Source organism: Dipodomys spectabilis, unplaced genomic scaffold, assembly GCF_019054845.1.
Source record: "Dipodomys spectabilis isolate Male_0828 unplaced genomic scaffold, ASM1905484v1 ptg000360l, whole genome shotgun sequence".
Lineage (NCBI taxonomy): Eukaryota > Metazoa > Chordata > Mammalia > Rodentia > Heteromyidae > Dipodomys > Dipodomys spectabilis.
This window is the reverse complement of record NW_024871037.1, coordinates 1,885,293-1,901,362: the sequence shown is the minus strand read 5'-3', so window position 1 is coordinate 1,901,362 and position 16,070 is coordinate 1,885,293. Positions and strand designations below refer to the sequence as shown.

The 16,070-nt window shown below is 45.0% G+C and overlaps 1 protein-coding gene across 2 annotated transcripts in view; it reads right to left on the bottom strand.

Moving 5' to 3' along the window:
* Window positions 1-16,070, bottom strand: part of Arih2 (ariadne RBR E3 ubiquitin protein ligase 2) — a 49,342-nt gene that overhangs the window by 3,496 nt on the left and 29,776 nt on the right. For both annotated transcript variants that reach the window (XM_042665929.1, XM_042665930.1), the window contains 11 exons: window positions 15,902-15,969; window positions 11,580-11,643; window positions 9,429-9,579; window positions 8,172-8,293; window positions 7,505-7,614; window positions 5,687-5,804; window positions 4,553-4,603; window positions 4,438-4,459; window positions 2,574-2,725; window positions 2,072-2,215; window positions 370-438 (listed from right to left, as the gene is read on the bottom strand). In XM_042665929.1, the coding sequence (XP_042521863.1) occupies window positions 370-438; window positions 2,072-2,215; window positions 2,574-2,725; window positions 4,438-4,459; window positions 4,553-4,603; window positions 5,687-5,804; window positions 7,505-7,614; window positions 8,172-8,293; window positions 9,429-9,579; window positions 11,580-11,643; window positions 15,902-15,969 (1,071 nt within the window). The remainder of the gene's footprint in view (window positions 1-369; window positions 439-2,071; window positions 2,216-2,573; window positions 2,726-4,437; window positions 4,460-4,552; window positions 4,604-5,686; window positions 5,805-7,504; window positions 7,615-8,171; window positions 8,294-9,428; window positions 9,580-11,579; window positions 11,644-15,901; window positions 15,970-16,070) is intronic.

Below are 16,070 nucleotides of genomic sequence, written 5' to 3'. Positions count from 1 at the left end.
TTTATTGGAGATAAGTCTCACAGAGACTTTCCTGCCCCGGGTGGCTTTGAACCTCAATCCTCAGATCTCAGCCTCCTTAGTAGCTAGGATTACAGACATGAGCCACCAGCACTGCTGCCACCACCACCACCACCACCACCACCACTAAAACAGGTAACTTAAAGAGGTAAATGTGGAACATTTCCCCAAAGCCAGGGCTGTGGTCATAGATCTTTTCAAAAAGCCAATTCGTAGCTCACTGGGATAGACACTGCATATGTCCAGAGTAGAAATGAAATTTTACTATTAGGCAGTTTTGTTTTCCCCTCTTCCCTGCTAGTAAGGGCACTCTGAACTATCAGACAGAATGGACAGATTGCATTGACTTACCAGCTTCTTCCTGGGGCCAGATTCCATGTAGTATGCATATGGATAGGTGTACTGCAGGGTGTATCGGCACTGCAAATAGGAGAGAAGAAAAGGAACTTGGGACTGTGATTCTAACTGACCTGCATTTCAGGTGGCTCTTAGAATTCTTAACCTTACCATGCAAAATTGACCTGGATCTAGATATGGGCCTTAAAGAAATGAGAGCAACGGGGCTGGGAAGGTGGCTTTGTGGTAGAGTGCTTGCCTAGCATGCAGGAAGTCCTGGGTTTGATTCCTGAGAACCACATAAACAGAAAAGGCCGGAAGTGGTCCTTGGCTCAAGTGGTAGCCTTGAGCAAAAGAGGCTCAGGGACAGAGCGTAGGCCTGAGTTCAAGCCCCCCCCCACCCCCCCGACTGACAAAAAGAAAGAAAAAGAGAGAAAGAAATGAGAGCAAACTAAAGAAAGGGTAAGCTAGAAGAGGATATGGGAAAAACAAAAATGGTCACAGAACATCCTCCATTCCTTTTTTGTTTTTGTTTTTTTTGGGGAGGGAGGGGGGAAGGGAGGCCTTGAATTAAGGGCCTGAGTGCTGTCCTTGAGCTCTTTTTACTCAAGGCTAACGCTATATACCATTTTGACCCATTGTGCCACTTCTGGTTTTCTAGGGGAAAGAGTCTCATGGCCTTTCCTGCCTGGGCTGGCTTCGAACCGCGATCCTCAGATCTGAGCCTCCTGAGTAGCTAGGGTTATAGGTATGAGCCACTGATGCCTGGCTCCTTGTTCCTTTTTTAAACTGACTTTTTACCAGCAGCTACCTCATGATTTTCCCATCTAGAGGTGGACATCGGAGTCCACATATCTATCTCACCACGTGCCCCAAGACAAGTAATCCAGAAAGGGAACAAGAGAAAAACGCTCTAGTTTTTCCTACGGTCAGACAATGGGACATTCTTCTTAGAAATCCCACTGGGAGGAAGTGGCGCTGTGGCTCAAGTGGTAGAGCGCTCGCCTTGAGCTGAAGAGCTGAGGGACAGCGCCCAGGCCCAGAGTTCAAGCCCCTCAACCAACAAAAAAAAAAAAAAAAAGAAAGAAAGAAAGGGGCTGGGAAGGTGGCTCAGTGGTAGAGCGCTTGCCTTGCATGCATGAAGCCCTGGGTTCGATTCCTCAGCACCACATAAGCAAAAAGAAAAAAGCCGGAAGTGGCGCTGTGGCTCAAGTGGTAGAGGGGTAACCTTGAGCCGAAGAGCTGAGGGACAGCGCCCAGGCCCAGAGTTCAGGCCCCACAACTGGACCCAAAAAAAGAAAAAGAAATCCCACTGGGAGCTGGGTACTGGTGGCTTACACGTGTAATCCTAGCTGCTCAGGAGGCTGAGATCTAACAATCGTGGTTCAATGCCAGCCAAGGCAGGAAAGGTCTGTGAGCTTCCGATCTCCAATTAACCACTACAAAACCAGAAGTGAAGCTGTGGGTCAAAGTGGTAGAATGCTAACCTTGAGGCAAAAGCGCTCAGGGACAGGGACCAGGTTCTGAGTTCAAGCCCCATGACTGACCAATAATACAAAAATAGAAAGAAATATCCCTGGGCTGGGTCCTCTAGTAAACCCACACAGGGAAATGTGGATTCATGAACAGAAGCATGCAGGGCTATGTAGAATGCCAAATTCCCCCACCTATCAGAGATGGGGTCTCTCACCCTAGAGGTCAGCAGGGTAGATGATACCTTGGCCAAGAGCTTGGCAGCATTCTGTAGGTACTGCCAGTCGATCCAAGTTCCCAGATTGTTCATGACCCTTTCCTGAATCTTCTCATGAATCCGCTGGTATGTCTGTGCCTCTAGTTGCAAGCTTTTATTATGGTTTTCCCACTACAAGGCAATGAAGGAAGGAAACATACAGAGATCTACACTGGAGTTCAAGACAGACATCTTGGTTGGCAGGGCGTGACCAGAGACTGCCCTAATGATGGGAAAGTCTATTGGCCCTTCATTGTCCTTCAATTCATCATTCAAATACCAGGTTCTTCCCCATCTGCTGTGGTTGCCCTAAAGAGCCTGAAAGTCTCATGCATACTGGAAGCACCCAGGGGCATTGTGGGAGCTCTACTCATTGACAATCATGTGTATGGGTTGGCTTTGGCTCCCAGTTAACAGTGGTCATCCTATCTCAGTTGGCCAAACAGGAAGACTATATTGGAGGGGCAGGCATAGAAGAGGGCACACCTACCCTCTCAAAATAGAACAAGTACTTCTTGAGGGCTTCCCTGGCCTGGGCTTGCTGGCTCTGGTTGACAATGTCAGGATTCTCTTTGTACCGACTGCATTCATAGTACTCGCTGCCATGCGTCTTCCAGTCCCCTAGACACATCCAGCAGAAGTCTGCAGAGAACAGAGGATGAGTCATTTACCCTACCAAGACAATCCCAGCCTGGTGCTGGTGACTTACACCTGTAATCCTAGCTACTCGGGAGGCTGAGATCTGAGGATTGACGTTTGAAGCCAGCTGGGACAGAAAAGGCCATGAGATTCCTATTTCCAAATGAACCACCCCAAAAAGCCAGAAGAGGAGCTGTGGCTCAAATGATGGAGTGCTAGACTTGAGCAAAAGCAGCTCAGGGACAGCACTCAGGCCCTGAGTTCAAGGCCCACTATTGGCATAAAAAAAAAAAGGGCAATCCCATGCTTTTCTGAAGCACAGGCAAAGCAGTGGGATGAAGACACCCACTTGAGAACGTCTCAAGGGTACCATTTTGCAGATGGAGTATATAACAACTCTCAATCCTGTCATACCTTACGATCCCTACAGCCTATTGTTGACTGGAAGCCAGTGACCCTTGGGTTCTTTTCATTCCATGAGTACACTGACACATAGTGACTGTAAAAAGTCACTAGTCTGCTAAGTCAATGCCATTATGAAAAACAGAAACTTGTTCAAGGGCTGGGATGCAGCTCAGTGGCAAACTGCTTGCCTAGCAAGTTCAATGCCCTAAGTTCCTAGCATTAAAAAGGAAAAAAAAAAAAAAAAAAGCCAGGTGCCGATGGCTCACACCTGTAATCCTACCTACTCAGGAGACTGAGATCTGAGGATTGCCGTTCAAAAGCCAGCCCTGGCAGGAAAGGCCATGAGACTCTTATCTCCAATTACTGACCAGGAAACAGGAAGTGGCGCTGTAGCTTAAGTGGTAGAGCACCTGCCTTGAGCTGAAGAGCTGAGACAGCACCTAGACCCAGAGTTCAAGCCCCATGACCAACCAAAAAAAAAAAAAAAAGGAAAAAAAAAGGAGAGGACTTTGTTCAAATGAGGCTCACTTGGCCATCTAGAAGACATATGCTGTCCACAGATTACTCTCCTGTCTACCTTCCATCCTTCCACTAGTTGTTTATCATTACTAGGAAGATTTTTATGCATGAAGCTGGGAACAGATTTTTCTTTTTTTAAAGGGGAGAAGGGGAAATCTCTCTCGAAATAGATACGTATGTTCCATATATACATTATATATGGTGCTAGAACAGGGGCTTGAACTCTATACCTTGTGCTCTCAGCATTTTTTCCCTAGTCATCGCTGTAACTCTAGCACTTCAGCCATAGCTCTAGTTACAACTTTTTGCTGGTTCATTGGATATAAGAGACTCTCAGGTTTGTTTGTTGGGGCTAGGTTTGAACCTAGATCCTCAGATTCAGCCTGCTGAGTAGCTAGGATTATAGAGAGGCATGAGTTACCAATGTTACCTTTTGTCTTTGAACTGTATCTGTGCCTACTGTACTATTCTATGTGTATATTACCCCCCCCCCCCAGACAATGGGACCTCAATGAGGAAATATATCACAACCCTCACACTATCTTATTTCTGCCCCTATAGAGTCACTATTTTAGAACTGCCCAGAACCTTGCCATAAGCACTCTGATTACAAAGGATTACAGGCGTGAGCCACCTGCGCCCGGCTTTCAAAGATTATCTTGTTCCCCTTGTGACTTACCTGGCAAGAAGACCATAAAGCAACCAAGGCTCCCCTTTGGTTTTGGCCTTGTGCTAGAAAAGAATTCACTAAACAAGCAATCGGACCATACCCAGGCAGGCCTGGGACTTACCATGTTTACATTTGGAGCATTGCTGTCAGAGGGAAACAGAAGAGAACACGTTATGAGCATGCTGACCCAAGGCTTCATATGTCACACATGCAAAGCGCACAGGCTCCTTGCTCACCATGTGATTGCAGCCTCCGTTCTTCTCAATGCAAATGTTACACTTGGGACACTGAGGAGACAGAAGGGCGCCGTTAGGCTCACACACCATCAGGCCGCGGGCTCTAAGACACATTACACAAAGCTCTTGGCACCCATGCTCAGTAGCTCATCGTGTGAGCACTTCTGGGGAGGAACATCCCACTTAAATGTGGCAGGTCGCTGAGGCTGGAAGAGCAATTCAAGGAAATGAGGTCAGCATGTTTGGCTTTGAACTAATTCAAGCACCAGCTGAGCCCCACTAAGTCTTCCACCATATGTCCCTGCCATTTTAAGGCATTCAGATTAAACCCCAGCTGACTCAGCAGGAAAGCTTGCCTGCTGGGGAAGATGACTAGAAGAACCCAGAGCTGGGGCTGGGACAGTGGCTTAGTGGTAAGAGTGCTGGCCTAGCATGCAGGAAGCCCTGGGTTCGATTCCTCAGTACCACGTACATACAGAAAAAGCTGGAAAAGTGGTGCTGTGACTCAAGTGGGAGAGTGCTAGCCTTGAGCAAAAGTAGCTCAGGGACAGTGCCCAAGCCCTGAGTTCAAACTCCAGGACTGGCCAAAAAAAAAAGTACTACCACCATGGATTAAGTCCTGGTCAGCTTGCTTAGACTTTGGCCTCCAGAAGGGGGCATGGAAATGACTCCAAAGGCTCCTTTCTCTCATTTCAAAAAGGCCAGCTATTACAGGCAGCAATGCAGATGCTATAGAGAATGACATCATGGTCACAGCTGTGCTTGAGAGGGCACTGACTTGAGTGACTGGCACGGGGTACAATAGCAAGCTTCAAAACCAGAACTGGGCAGGACTAGACTAGGCTTACATTACAGCATTACTACTCACAAGATATGGATATTAACCATTCTCTTCCCAGAGCTAAGGCCGATAGACAATTAATAAAAACTAGAGACGCCCCCCCCACCCAACTCCCCGCTCCCACAATTAGCTCTCTCTTGGGTCAAAATATTTTACAATTTATTAAGATACATGCACCCAAGGCAGTCAAGATGAATCGCCACTAATTGTGCCAAGTCTGGGCAAATGCCCAGAGTCCCTGTCCGAAGGCCCTGGGCAGCACTGAGGGCAGAACCATGGCATACAGTCCTTACATCTTTAGTGTGAGCACTGATATAGTTTGCTGTTTCCGAGTCATCTGCACACTTCGTGAGCCATTTGCGGATGGTAGCGCAGTCCGTGGGGGCATGATACATCTGACGACACTTGAAACTTAAAATCAGAGAAGGAAAATATTCAACTAATAGTTAAGGCAGGGTCTTAATGTTTAATCATTTTCTTTCTAAGGGGAGGGGAATGGTGGCTTATTGGTAGAGTGCCTGCTAGCATGCATGAAGCCCTGGGTTCAATTTCTCAGTACCACATAAACAGAAAAAGCCAGAAGTGATGCTGTGGCTCAAGTGGTAGAGCACTAGTCTTGAGCAAAAAGATCAGGGACAGCGGCAAAAAAAAAAAAAAAAAAAAAAAAATTAGCGGGGGCCTGGTGGCTCACACATATAATCCTTCCTCCTAAAGAGGCTGAGATCTGAGGATCCTGGTTCAAAGCCAGCCCAGGCAGAAAAGTCCATGAGTCTCCTATCTCCAATTAACCACTAGAAGAACCAGAAGTGGCACTGTGGCTCAAGTGGTAGAACACGTGCCTTGAGCTGGAATGCTTAGGGACAGAGCCCAGGCCCAAAGTTCAAGCCCCACGACTGATAATAAATAAATAAATAAATAAATAAATAATTTTGTGTTAGTCCTTAACTTTCGATGGACCACCAATTCCTTTACCAAAGGGACTTGAGATCCAGGAAATATGTACACACACCCAAATTATCATAAAGTTTCTCTGAACTTCTAGCATGTGTGCTCTAGGGAGCACAACTAGAATAGATCGGGACATAAATAATGACTCTGCCATACTTCACACCTTGATGTCCTTACCTAGGATACCAAGATGATGACAGCCAATCACACACAATTGGGATAATGCAGGGAAAGTGATTCAGAAGTACCGCCACCTGGTAATCCTTTGATAAATTTTAGCCATGCCCAGAATATTCAATGAATGAAGAAAACCTCAAGTAATATAATTCACTTGTGAATTTCATAAAAATTAGCCGAGGGGAGTGGGGGAAGTCAAGCACTGAGGGCTTCATGGCTGTAATTCTAGCAACTCTGAAGGGTTGAGATCTGGAGGACTGAGATCCAAAGCCAGGCAGAGCAGAAAAAGTCCAAGAGATTCTATCTCCAAAATAACCAGGAGAAAGCTAGGATGGAGGGATAATTCAAGTAGGAGAGCAAACGAGGCTAAGTTCACACCCCAGTACCAAAAACAAACAACAACAAAAAAGTTAAAAAAAAAAAAAAAAAAGCTAGGCACTGGTGGTTCACACCTGTAATCCTAGCTACTCAGGAGGCTGAGATCTGAGGATCTTGGTTCAAAGCCAGCCCAGGTAGGAAATTCTGTGAGACTCTTATCTCCAATTAACCACTAGAAAAGTGCAAGTGGTGCTGTGGCTCAAACTGGTAGCGGGCTTGACTTGAGTTGAAGAGCTGAGGGACAGCACCCAAGCCCAGAGCTCAAGTCCCATGACTGACAAAAACAAAAACAAAAACATTCAAGTTTGTTGTACCTTTCAAACATAGTGACTTGTGTGTGGATTAACAGGCATAATGATTCTATCAAACCAGTAGGCCATGAATTATATAAACAGTCTCCAAGAACTGTACAATTCCTTCTCTCCAGACACAGAAATGAGCACACACTGTGTGGAACATGAAATGTGGGTCACCAACTTTCCCACTTGGAACAGAATGCTCTTGGGAGACTGAGACTCCATCTCTTTCAGCTCTGCCTTCAAGCAGAATAGCAAGGTGCTTTGTAGGACAGGGCACGGGCTCAAAGTCTGCTCAAGACTCATTCTTACCAGAAGACCTCGTTGCACCGATTACACTGCACTCGACGAGCTCTAGGTTCCTGTACCCGGATGACCATGGGGCAGTCTGCACCAGGGCACAGCTGGAGCTGGTAGTGACTCTGTGAATACACCAAGGAGAAACAGTAAAGAGAACTCCTAACTGTTGCTTCCCAGCAGACTTCTTCCTTGAGTGCTTAAACACTTCTGCTCATCCAGCTGATTAACTTCTATCAAAGGACCAGGTGGGGACTGAGAACATGGCCTAGAGGTAGAATGCATGCCTTGTATGCATGAAGCCCTGGGTTCGATTCCTCAGTGCCACATAAACAGAAAAAGCCAGAATCGACACTGTGGCTCAAGTGGTAAAGCACTAGCCTTGAGCCAAAGCAGCTTGGGGACAGGCCCAGGCCCTGAATTCAAGTACCAGGACTGGCAAAAAAAAAATCTGCTCATTCTAGGAAAGAAAACCCAAGACTGAGAAAGGTAAATTAATGAGTTAATGGTCATACACCAAAGGAGCAATGGATCTGTGATTTAAACAGTGGTTTGTCTGACTCCAAAGTCTACTATATTCTTCACTGACTTATAGCCTTGGCTATAAAGTAAGCAATATAGTGACCATCGATAGAAGGTAGGCCCAGGAAGACAGAGGGCAGAAAAACATGACTGGTCATACCTCCACATAGTCCCTGAAGAGGTAGCGCCTGTATTTGTCTCTCAATTCTTCATTGGGAAGTAACGGAAACACAAAGTCTTCTGGTGTACGGAGGGGACAATCCTGAGCCATACAAGAGACTCCTGTTGAACAGAAACAAGTGGATAGCTAATGGTATTGTGGAAAATACAACACAATATGATTGCCTACCAGATTCAACTAACAAGCAGGTTCCATACAGGACAATCTTGAAGCAACAAAATGTATTCAGAGAGGAGAAAAATTAACATATTTTCATAACAATACCATAAAAAGATACTGGTCCAAAAATATATACACGTGTGTGTGTGTGTGTGTGTGTGTGTGTGTGTGTGTGTATAAAATACACATACAATCAATAGTATTAAATAACAAAATCATTTCTACAGGGTATTATTGTTTGCGTACTGCTGGGATTTAAACCCAGAGTCTTCCGCATGCTTATGTGCTCTATTACTGAGCTATATCTCCAGGCATATAAAGCATTCTTGACTGACAACCTAATTTTGTGATATCTAATGTCATATGCATATGAACATCACTAGTACACTGAGATTTTGCACCTACCAATTAATTTCAATATCATTCAAGTCATACTATAACAAATACTGTTGTTATCATCAAATTTGATTTATGCTACACTTGCTTAAACAGAAGCAAATACTCTTGGGAATTTTGAAGGTATGGCTGCCAAGTGTGGAATCAACACACGCCACACAGATTAAAAGGCAGTTAGTTCTCAGGGGGCTGGGAATGTGGCTTAGTGGTAGAGTGCTTGCCTGCATGCATGAAGCTCTGAGTTCCATTCCTCAGTACCACATAAACAGAAAAACCCAGAAGTGGCTCTGCGGTTCAAGTGGTAGAATATTAGCCTTGAGCAAAAGAAGCTCAGGAACAGTGCCCAGGCCCTGAGTTCAAGCCCTGGGAATAGCAAAATTAATTAATTAGCTAATTAATTAATTTTAAAAATTTCAGTGTCAGCCAGGTGCTGGTGCCTCAGCCTTCTCATCCTAGCTACTCAGGAGGCTCAGATCCGAGAACCATGGTTCAATGCTAGCCTGGGCAGGAAAGTCTCAGACTCCATCTTCAATGACCCACCAGAAAACCAGAAGTAGAGCTGTGGCTCCAACTGGTAGAACACCAGCCTTAAGCAAAAAAGCTCAGGGACAGTACCCAGGCCCTGAGGAGTTCAAGCCCCAAGACCAACAACAACAAAAAATAGTTCAGGGTCAGACTCACCTACACCCACGCCATCTTTGACAAGTACTGAGCAGTGCTGCTCCCAGCAGCTGCGGCAAAACTGGTGCTGACAAGCCAGAGAGAGGAGGTTTTCCTTCCGTACAAACTGCATACACACTGCGCAGTGGTGAGGGGGATGGGCTGCGGGGACCTGGAAAGAGAGGCACAACCACAAACCTATACATTGGGCTGGGAAGGTGGCTCAGTGGTAGAGCACTTGCCTTGCATGCAGGAAGCCCTGGGTTCCTTTCCTCAGCACCACATACACAGAAAAAACCGAAAGTGGTGCTGTGGCTCAAGTGGTAGGGCGGCTAGCTTTGAGCAAAAGAAGCTCAGGAACAGTGCCTAGGCCCTGAGTTCAAGCCCCAGTATTGGCTAAAACAAAAACAAAAACAACACAGAAAAAAAAAAAAAAAACAAAGAATTATAAACCCAGCCTCAGTACTCAGAGGCCAGGTCTACACTGCTGTTTTATTTGTCATACAGTGGTTTTTGCATCAATATACCCAAACCACAAAGTATTATTATAGTTCTTACCAAAGAGATGTCCCATATAATGAACTTGGAAGGAAAAGGAAGGAAATTGTATAGGATGTGAACTGCAAACGTTGAATTCCAGAACCCACATCATGCTACAGAGACTGGTAGACAAAGACAATCTGGGGACTTGAGCCAAAATTACAAGCCAGTGCTAGGATGTAGCTCAGTGGCAAGTGCTTGCATAGCAAGTGCAACATCCTGGGTTCGATCCCCAGTACCAAAAAAGAAAAGACAAAACAAAATTACAAGCCAATGGAAAAACGCCATGTAATAAATTTACTTTAGGTGTGTTTTGGCTTACTAGAAAAACAAGTTGAGGACAATGACTGTACTCTCTTGTTTACATAGTATGCGTTTAGAAACTTTTCTCCTAAGGGTGCAGAATTTATTTGGTGATCTAAGCCCCATTTCACAATCATAAGAGCACTTATCATATATCCTCATTCCAAATTAGTCAAACAATGTTCATCTCCTAAGTACAAAGAGAATTGCTCTGTATTATCAGAATATAATTCCTATGGTAGTCAAGAGAAGAACAGGTGGCTCATGCCTGTGATCCTAGCTATTCAGGAAGCTGAGATCTGAGGATTGTGGTTCAAAGCCAGCCAGGGCAGGAAAAATCTGTGAGCCTCTTATCTCTAACTACCAAAAAGCCAGAAATGGTGCTGTGGCTCAATAAGCTGGAACATTAGCTTTGAGTACAAAGGCTTAGTGACAGACAGCATCCAGGTCCTGAGTTCAAGTCCCAGGATTGGCAAGAAAGAAAGAAAGAAAGAAAGAAAGAGAGAAAAAAGAATGAATGAAAGAGACAAAGAAAGAGAAAAAAGAATGAATGAAAGGAAAGAAAAAGAAAGAAAGAAAAAGAAAGGAAGGAAGGAAGGGAGGAAGGGAGGAAGGGAGGGAGGGAGGAAGGAAAAAGGAAATTAAATAAGTAAGTAAATACAGGAATAAATACAACACACATGTAAAAGGACAGAAGAGGGCCAGGCACTGGTGTTTCACGCCTGTAATCCTACTACTCAGAAGGCTGAGATCTGAGGATCACAGTTCAAAGCCAGCCTGGGCAAAAAAGTCCATGAGACCCTTATCTCCAGTGAACTACCAGAAAACTGGAAGTGGTGCTGTGACTCAAAGTGGTAGAGTGTTAGACATGAATGACAGAGCTCAGAGTGCCCAGGCCCTGAGTTCAAGCCCCATGACTGACCCCACCCCAACCCCCCAAAAAAAGGAGTTTTGGAGGAAAGTGGTCACAGAAAATGGGCTTTGTGAAAAACATGACTTAGATTTGAGTCTTTTAAGGTAACTTTCATTCTTAGAAGCAAAAATGGAGGACAGAGTCTAAGCATTCTAGGCACAAACAGAGTTGAAATTCTTTCCCCCCAGTGCTGAGACTTGAACCCAGAGTCTCATGCACATTAAGCAAGTGCACTATCACAGAGCAACATCCCTAATCTAAAACTTCTAGTTACAATAGAAAAGGCAGATTGATGCCTGCAACAAGTATGTGGAGGCATCCTAGACAGCAGAGTGAAGATGGTTCTCATGACACGGGGAGCCACAGCAAGCGCCCATGCACAACCAAAGGAGTCTCTCAAATAGGACAACACTCACATGTTTCGACGGGTTAGGCTGAACTCGAGCCTCAACGAGCAGTTGAGCAGAATTGGACTTGAATCTACAAAACAAAAAGCAGAAATAAAGGGAACTAGAAAGTAAGGACATTGTTACTTCTAAACAGCAACATGATAAAACACCATAGGATGTGATCGCATGAAAATATCTTTACCTCGGGCTGGGAAGGTGGCTCAGTAGTAGAGCGCTTGCCTTGCATGCATGAGGCCTGGGTTCGATTCCTCAGTACCACATAAGCAGAAAATAAAAAAGCTGGAAGTGGTGCTATGGCTCAATTGGTAGAGCGCTAGCCTTGAGCTGAAGAGCTAAGGGACAGCGCCCAGGCCCAGGGTTCAGGCTCCATGACCGGACCCCCCAAAAAAATTTAAAAAAAAAAAAATCTTTACCTCTTCACAGAGCTTTTATCTGAGTACAAAGAATTTTTTCAATTTTTTTTTTTAGCTACCAATTGGTTAGAGACAAGTAACTCTTATACCTGAGTCTTGGTAAGCTCATATCTTGAGGAGACCAAGAGCTGGAGGATCACAAACTCAGCTCAGGCAGAAAAGTTCCCCCATTTAATTAGCAAAAAGCCAGGCTGGAGCCATTGCTCCAAGTAATAGAACACCAGCTGTGAGTAAGAAAGCTCAAATGCAAGGCACTGAGTTCAAGGCACTGAAAGAAAAGCAACATTGCTTTAAAGGTACTAGGATTACAGGGCCAAATCTGCTTAAAATCTAGTTTTGAAAATATAGGTAATATCTCTCTATATCTTCAAAACAAAGGAGGCGTCTTTAAGACCCAGCAAATGGAAAATACAAAATTATGCTCCATTTAAGTACTTAAACTTATTCAAAGACATTCGTAAGTGAAAAACTATGTTATAAACTAGATGATAATTGTGTGTGTCCCTATGTACAAACTGGCAAAGGATTAGTGTTCTATTTATTTATTTATTCTTGAACTCAGGGCCTAGACACTGTCCTTGAGCTTTCACGATCAAGGCTGCTGCTTTACCACTTGAGCCACAGCTCCACTTCTGGCCTTTGAGTGGTTGACTGGAAATAAGAGTCTCATAGACTTTCTGGCCTGGGCTGGCTTTGAACCTTGATCCTCAGATCTCAGCCTCTTGAGTAGCTAGGATTACAGGCATGAGCTACCAGGGCCCAGCTTTAAGAACAAACAAGCAAAAACAAAAAACAAAAAAAACCACAAACAAACAAAAACCCTCTAATCAGACATTCCTCTGGTATTGTCTTTTTTTTTTTTTTTTTTTTTTGGTCGCTCATGGGGCTTGAACTCAGGGCCTGGGCGCTACCCTCAGCTCTTCAGCTCAAGGCTAGCACTCTACCACTTGGGCCACAGCACCACTTCTGGTTTTCTGAGTGGTTTATTGAAGAAAAGAGTCTGCCCCAACTGGCTTTGAACTGTGATCCTCAGATCTCAGCTTCCTGAGCAGCTAGATGAAAGGGGTGAGCCACCGGCACCCACCAGTCCCACTTTTTGGATAGTTCTTTTGTTGTTGTTGGTCATGGGGCTTGACCTCAAGGGCTGGGTGCTGCTGTCCCTGAGCAATTTTGCTCGAGGCTAGTACTCTACCACTTTGAGCCACAGTGCCACCTCTGGTTTTCTGGTGGCTCACTGGAGATTAAGAGTCTCATGGACTTTCCTGCCTAGGCTGGCTCTGATCCTAAGATTTCAGCCTCTTGGGTAGCTCGGATTACCAGCATGAGCCACTTTATCTTTTTTTAGGCACCTGCTGTATTTATCTAGTTGTCAAACACACATTCCAAATACCATTGCTATTCAAGGGGCTAGGAAGGTGGCTCAGTGGTAGAGCACTTGCCTTGCATGCATGAGGCCCTGGGTTCGATTCCTCAGCACCACATAAGCAGAAAAAAAAAGCCGGAAGTGGCACTGTGACTCAAGTGGTAGAGTGCTAGCCTTGAGCTGAAGAGCCCAGAGTTCAGGCCCCACAATCGGACCCAACCCACCCCCCTCCCCCCAAAAAAAAATACCATTGCTATTCAAATCTCTATTCTTAAGTAATGTTAAGAGAGTTTTGATGGTCAAAAACACCCTATTGTGGTTCTAGAGTTTTGGACAGTTTGGGAAGTTCATCTGCAATTCTATTCAAATGCAGTCAATTCCTGAGTGCAGAATTTTGAAATGTAGTGAAACCAGAAAATTATTTTCCCTTTATTAATTCTGTAGAGCAATTGGTATGGCCAACCCAGTTGTGTTTAGTCTAAAGAAGAAACAGTAACACCTTCCTCTGTGGAAAAATGAAATGAGACCACATAGAGAATGGGCAGAAATGGTAACTAGAACAGATTTATTTGCTAGTTTTGTACCCCAAACTGTGTGTGTGTGTGTGTGTGTGTGTGTGTGTGTGTGTGTGTGTGTGTGTGTGTGTGTGTGTGTGTGTGTGTGTGTGTGTGTGTGTGTGTGTGTGTGTGTGTGTGTGTGTGTGTGTGTGTGTGTGTGTGTGTGTGTACCACAGTGCCACTTCTGGTTTTCTAGTGGTTCATTGGAGATAAAGAGTCTCATGTGGGGGGCTGAGAAGGTGGTTCAGTGGTAGAACACTTGCCTTGCATGCCTGAGGCCCTGGGTTCGATTCCTCAGCACCACATAAGCAAAAAGAAAAAAAGCCAGAAGTGGCACTGTGGCTCAAGAGCTGAGGGACAGCGCCCAGACCCAGAGTTCAGGCCCCACAACCGGACCCCCCCACCCCCCAAAAAAAAAGAGTCTCATGTGGACTTTTCTGCCCACACTGACTTCTAACTGCGATCCTCAGGTCTCAGCCTCCTGAGTAGCTATTTTATCTAACACATACCATCTGAAGACAATTTTTATTGTCAAGGACTTGGGGGTTGGTTATTATTACTTCTAGTAGGTGGAGCCCAGGACTGCCAAACTTCACAGAGCAGCCCCCTAAAGACTTATCCATTCCCAAATGTTAAATAGTTGCAGATAAGAAACACTGAGCTAGACAGTCATCTGCCTCTGAGTATATACAGCCTTTGAGCATACACACACACACACACACACACACACACACAACACACAACACACATTTTAGATAGATATCTAGATAGACAGACAGACAGACAGATAGACAGATAATAGACAGATTTTTTTTTTTTTTGGGGGGGGGGTCCAGTCATGGGGCCTGAACTCGGCCTGGGTGCTGTCCCTCAGCTCTTCAGCTCAAGGCTAGCACTCTACCACTTGAGCCACAGCAACAGTTCCAGCTTTTTCTGCTTATGTAGTAGTGAGGAATCAAACCCAGGGCTTCATGCATGCTAGGGAAGCACTCTACCACTAAGCCACATTCCCAGCCCCTCTGAGGATATTAATACCAGCAATCGCTCCACAGGATGCAAGAGAAGGAAGAAGCCCTCTTTCTGAGAATTTTCCAAAACATATTGGGACTAAAATCATCTTGTTCAATAGTACTGTTTCTGCCAGGTGCTGGAGGCTCACGCCTGTAATCCCAGCTACTCAGGAGGCTGAAATCTTAGGATCCTACTCTGAAGCCAGCCTGGGTAGAAAAGTTCCTGTGAGACTTATCAACAATGAACCACTCAAAAACTGGAAGTGGCGTTGTAGCTCCAGTGGAAGAGCACTAGCCTTGAGCAGAGAGAGGCTCAGGGACAGCACCCAAGCCCTAGGTTTCAGCCCTACAAAAATAAAAAGAATGCTGGTTCTGGAAGAGTTGTGAGAGATACTCAAATCCTCTACTGGCAAAGAAGTGGTAGAGGTAAACTGACCAGCCTTCTCTAAAGGTGATATTTCACATACCGATTGTGACACAATTTTCAAATTTCCAAAAGAAATGAGTGGAGATGTTGGTAAAAAATTATCTACAAGGGCACAGATTAAAATCTAGCCATGGAGGGGCTGGGAAGGTGGCTCAGTGGTAGAGCGCTTGCCTTGCATGCCTGAAGCCCTGGGTTTGATTCCTCAGCCCCACATAAGCAAAAAGAAAAAAGCCGGAAGTGGCGCTGTGGCTCAGGTGGTAGAGCCCTAGCCTTGAGCTGAAGAGCTGAGGGACAGCGCCCAGGCCCAGAGTTCAGGCCCCACGACTGGACCCCCGAAAAAAAAAAAATCTAGCCATGGCAAAGAAGAGCTGAATGAGTTTTGCTTTCCAACAAGTGGTATGAAGAAAGTATAGAAAGTCACACATGAAAAAATAGTAGTCTTTTGCAAATGTAATAATGCAGATTGGAAGAAGATATTCCAAAATGTAAATAATAATCAGTAGTGGGTGGGCAAACAGAAAGGGTTCTCAGCAATCGCCTTTATTCTAAGCACCTTACCTGTCCAATATCTCTGAGACTTGCCAGTGGAAATTAACTAATATAAGTTTTGCAACTGAATGAGATACCTGGAAAAAGAAAAAAAAAAACCAAATTATAAATGTAATTCTTCATAGAGTGCTCCAATGGAAGAAAAATACATATATCCACATCTTTGCCAGGCCCAAGC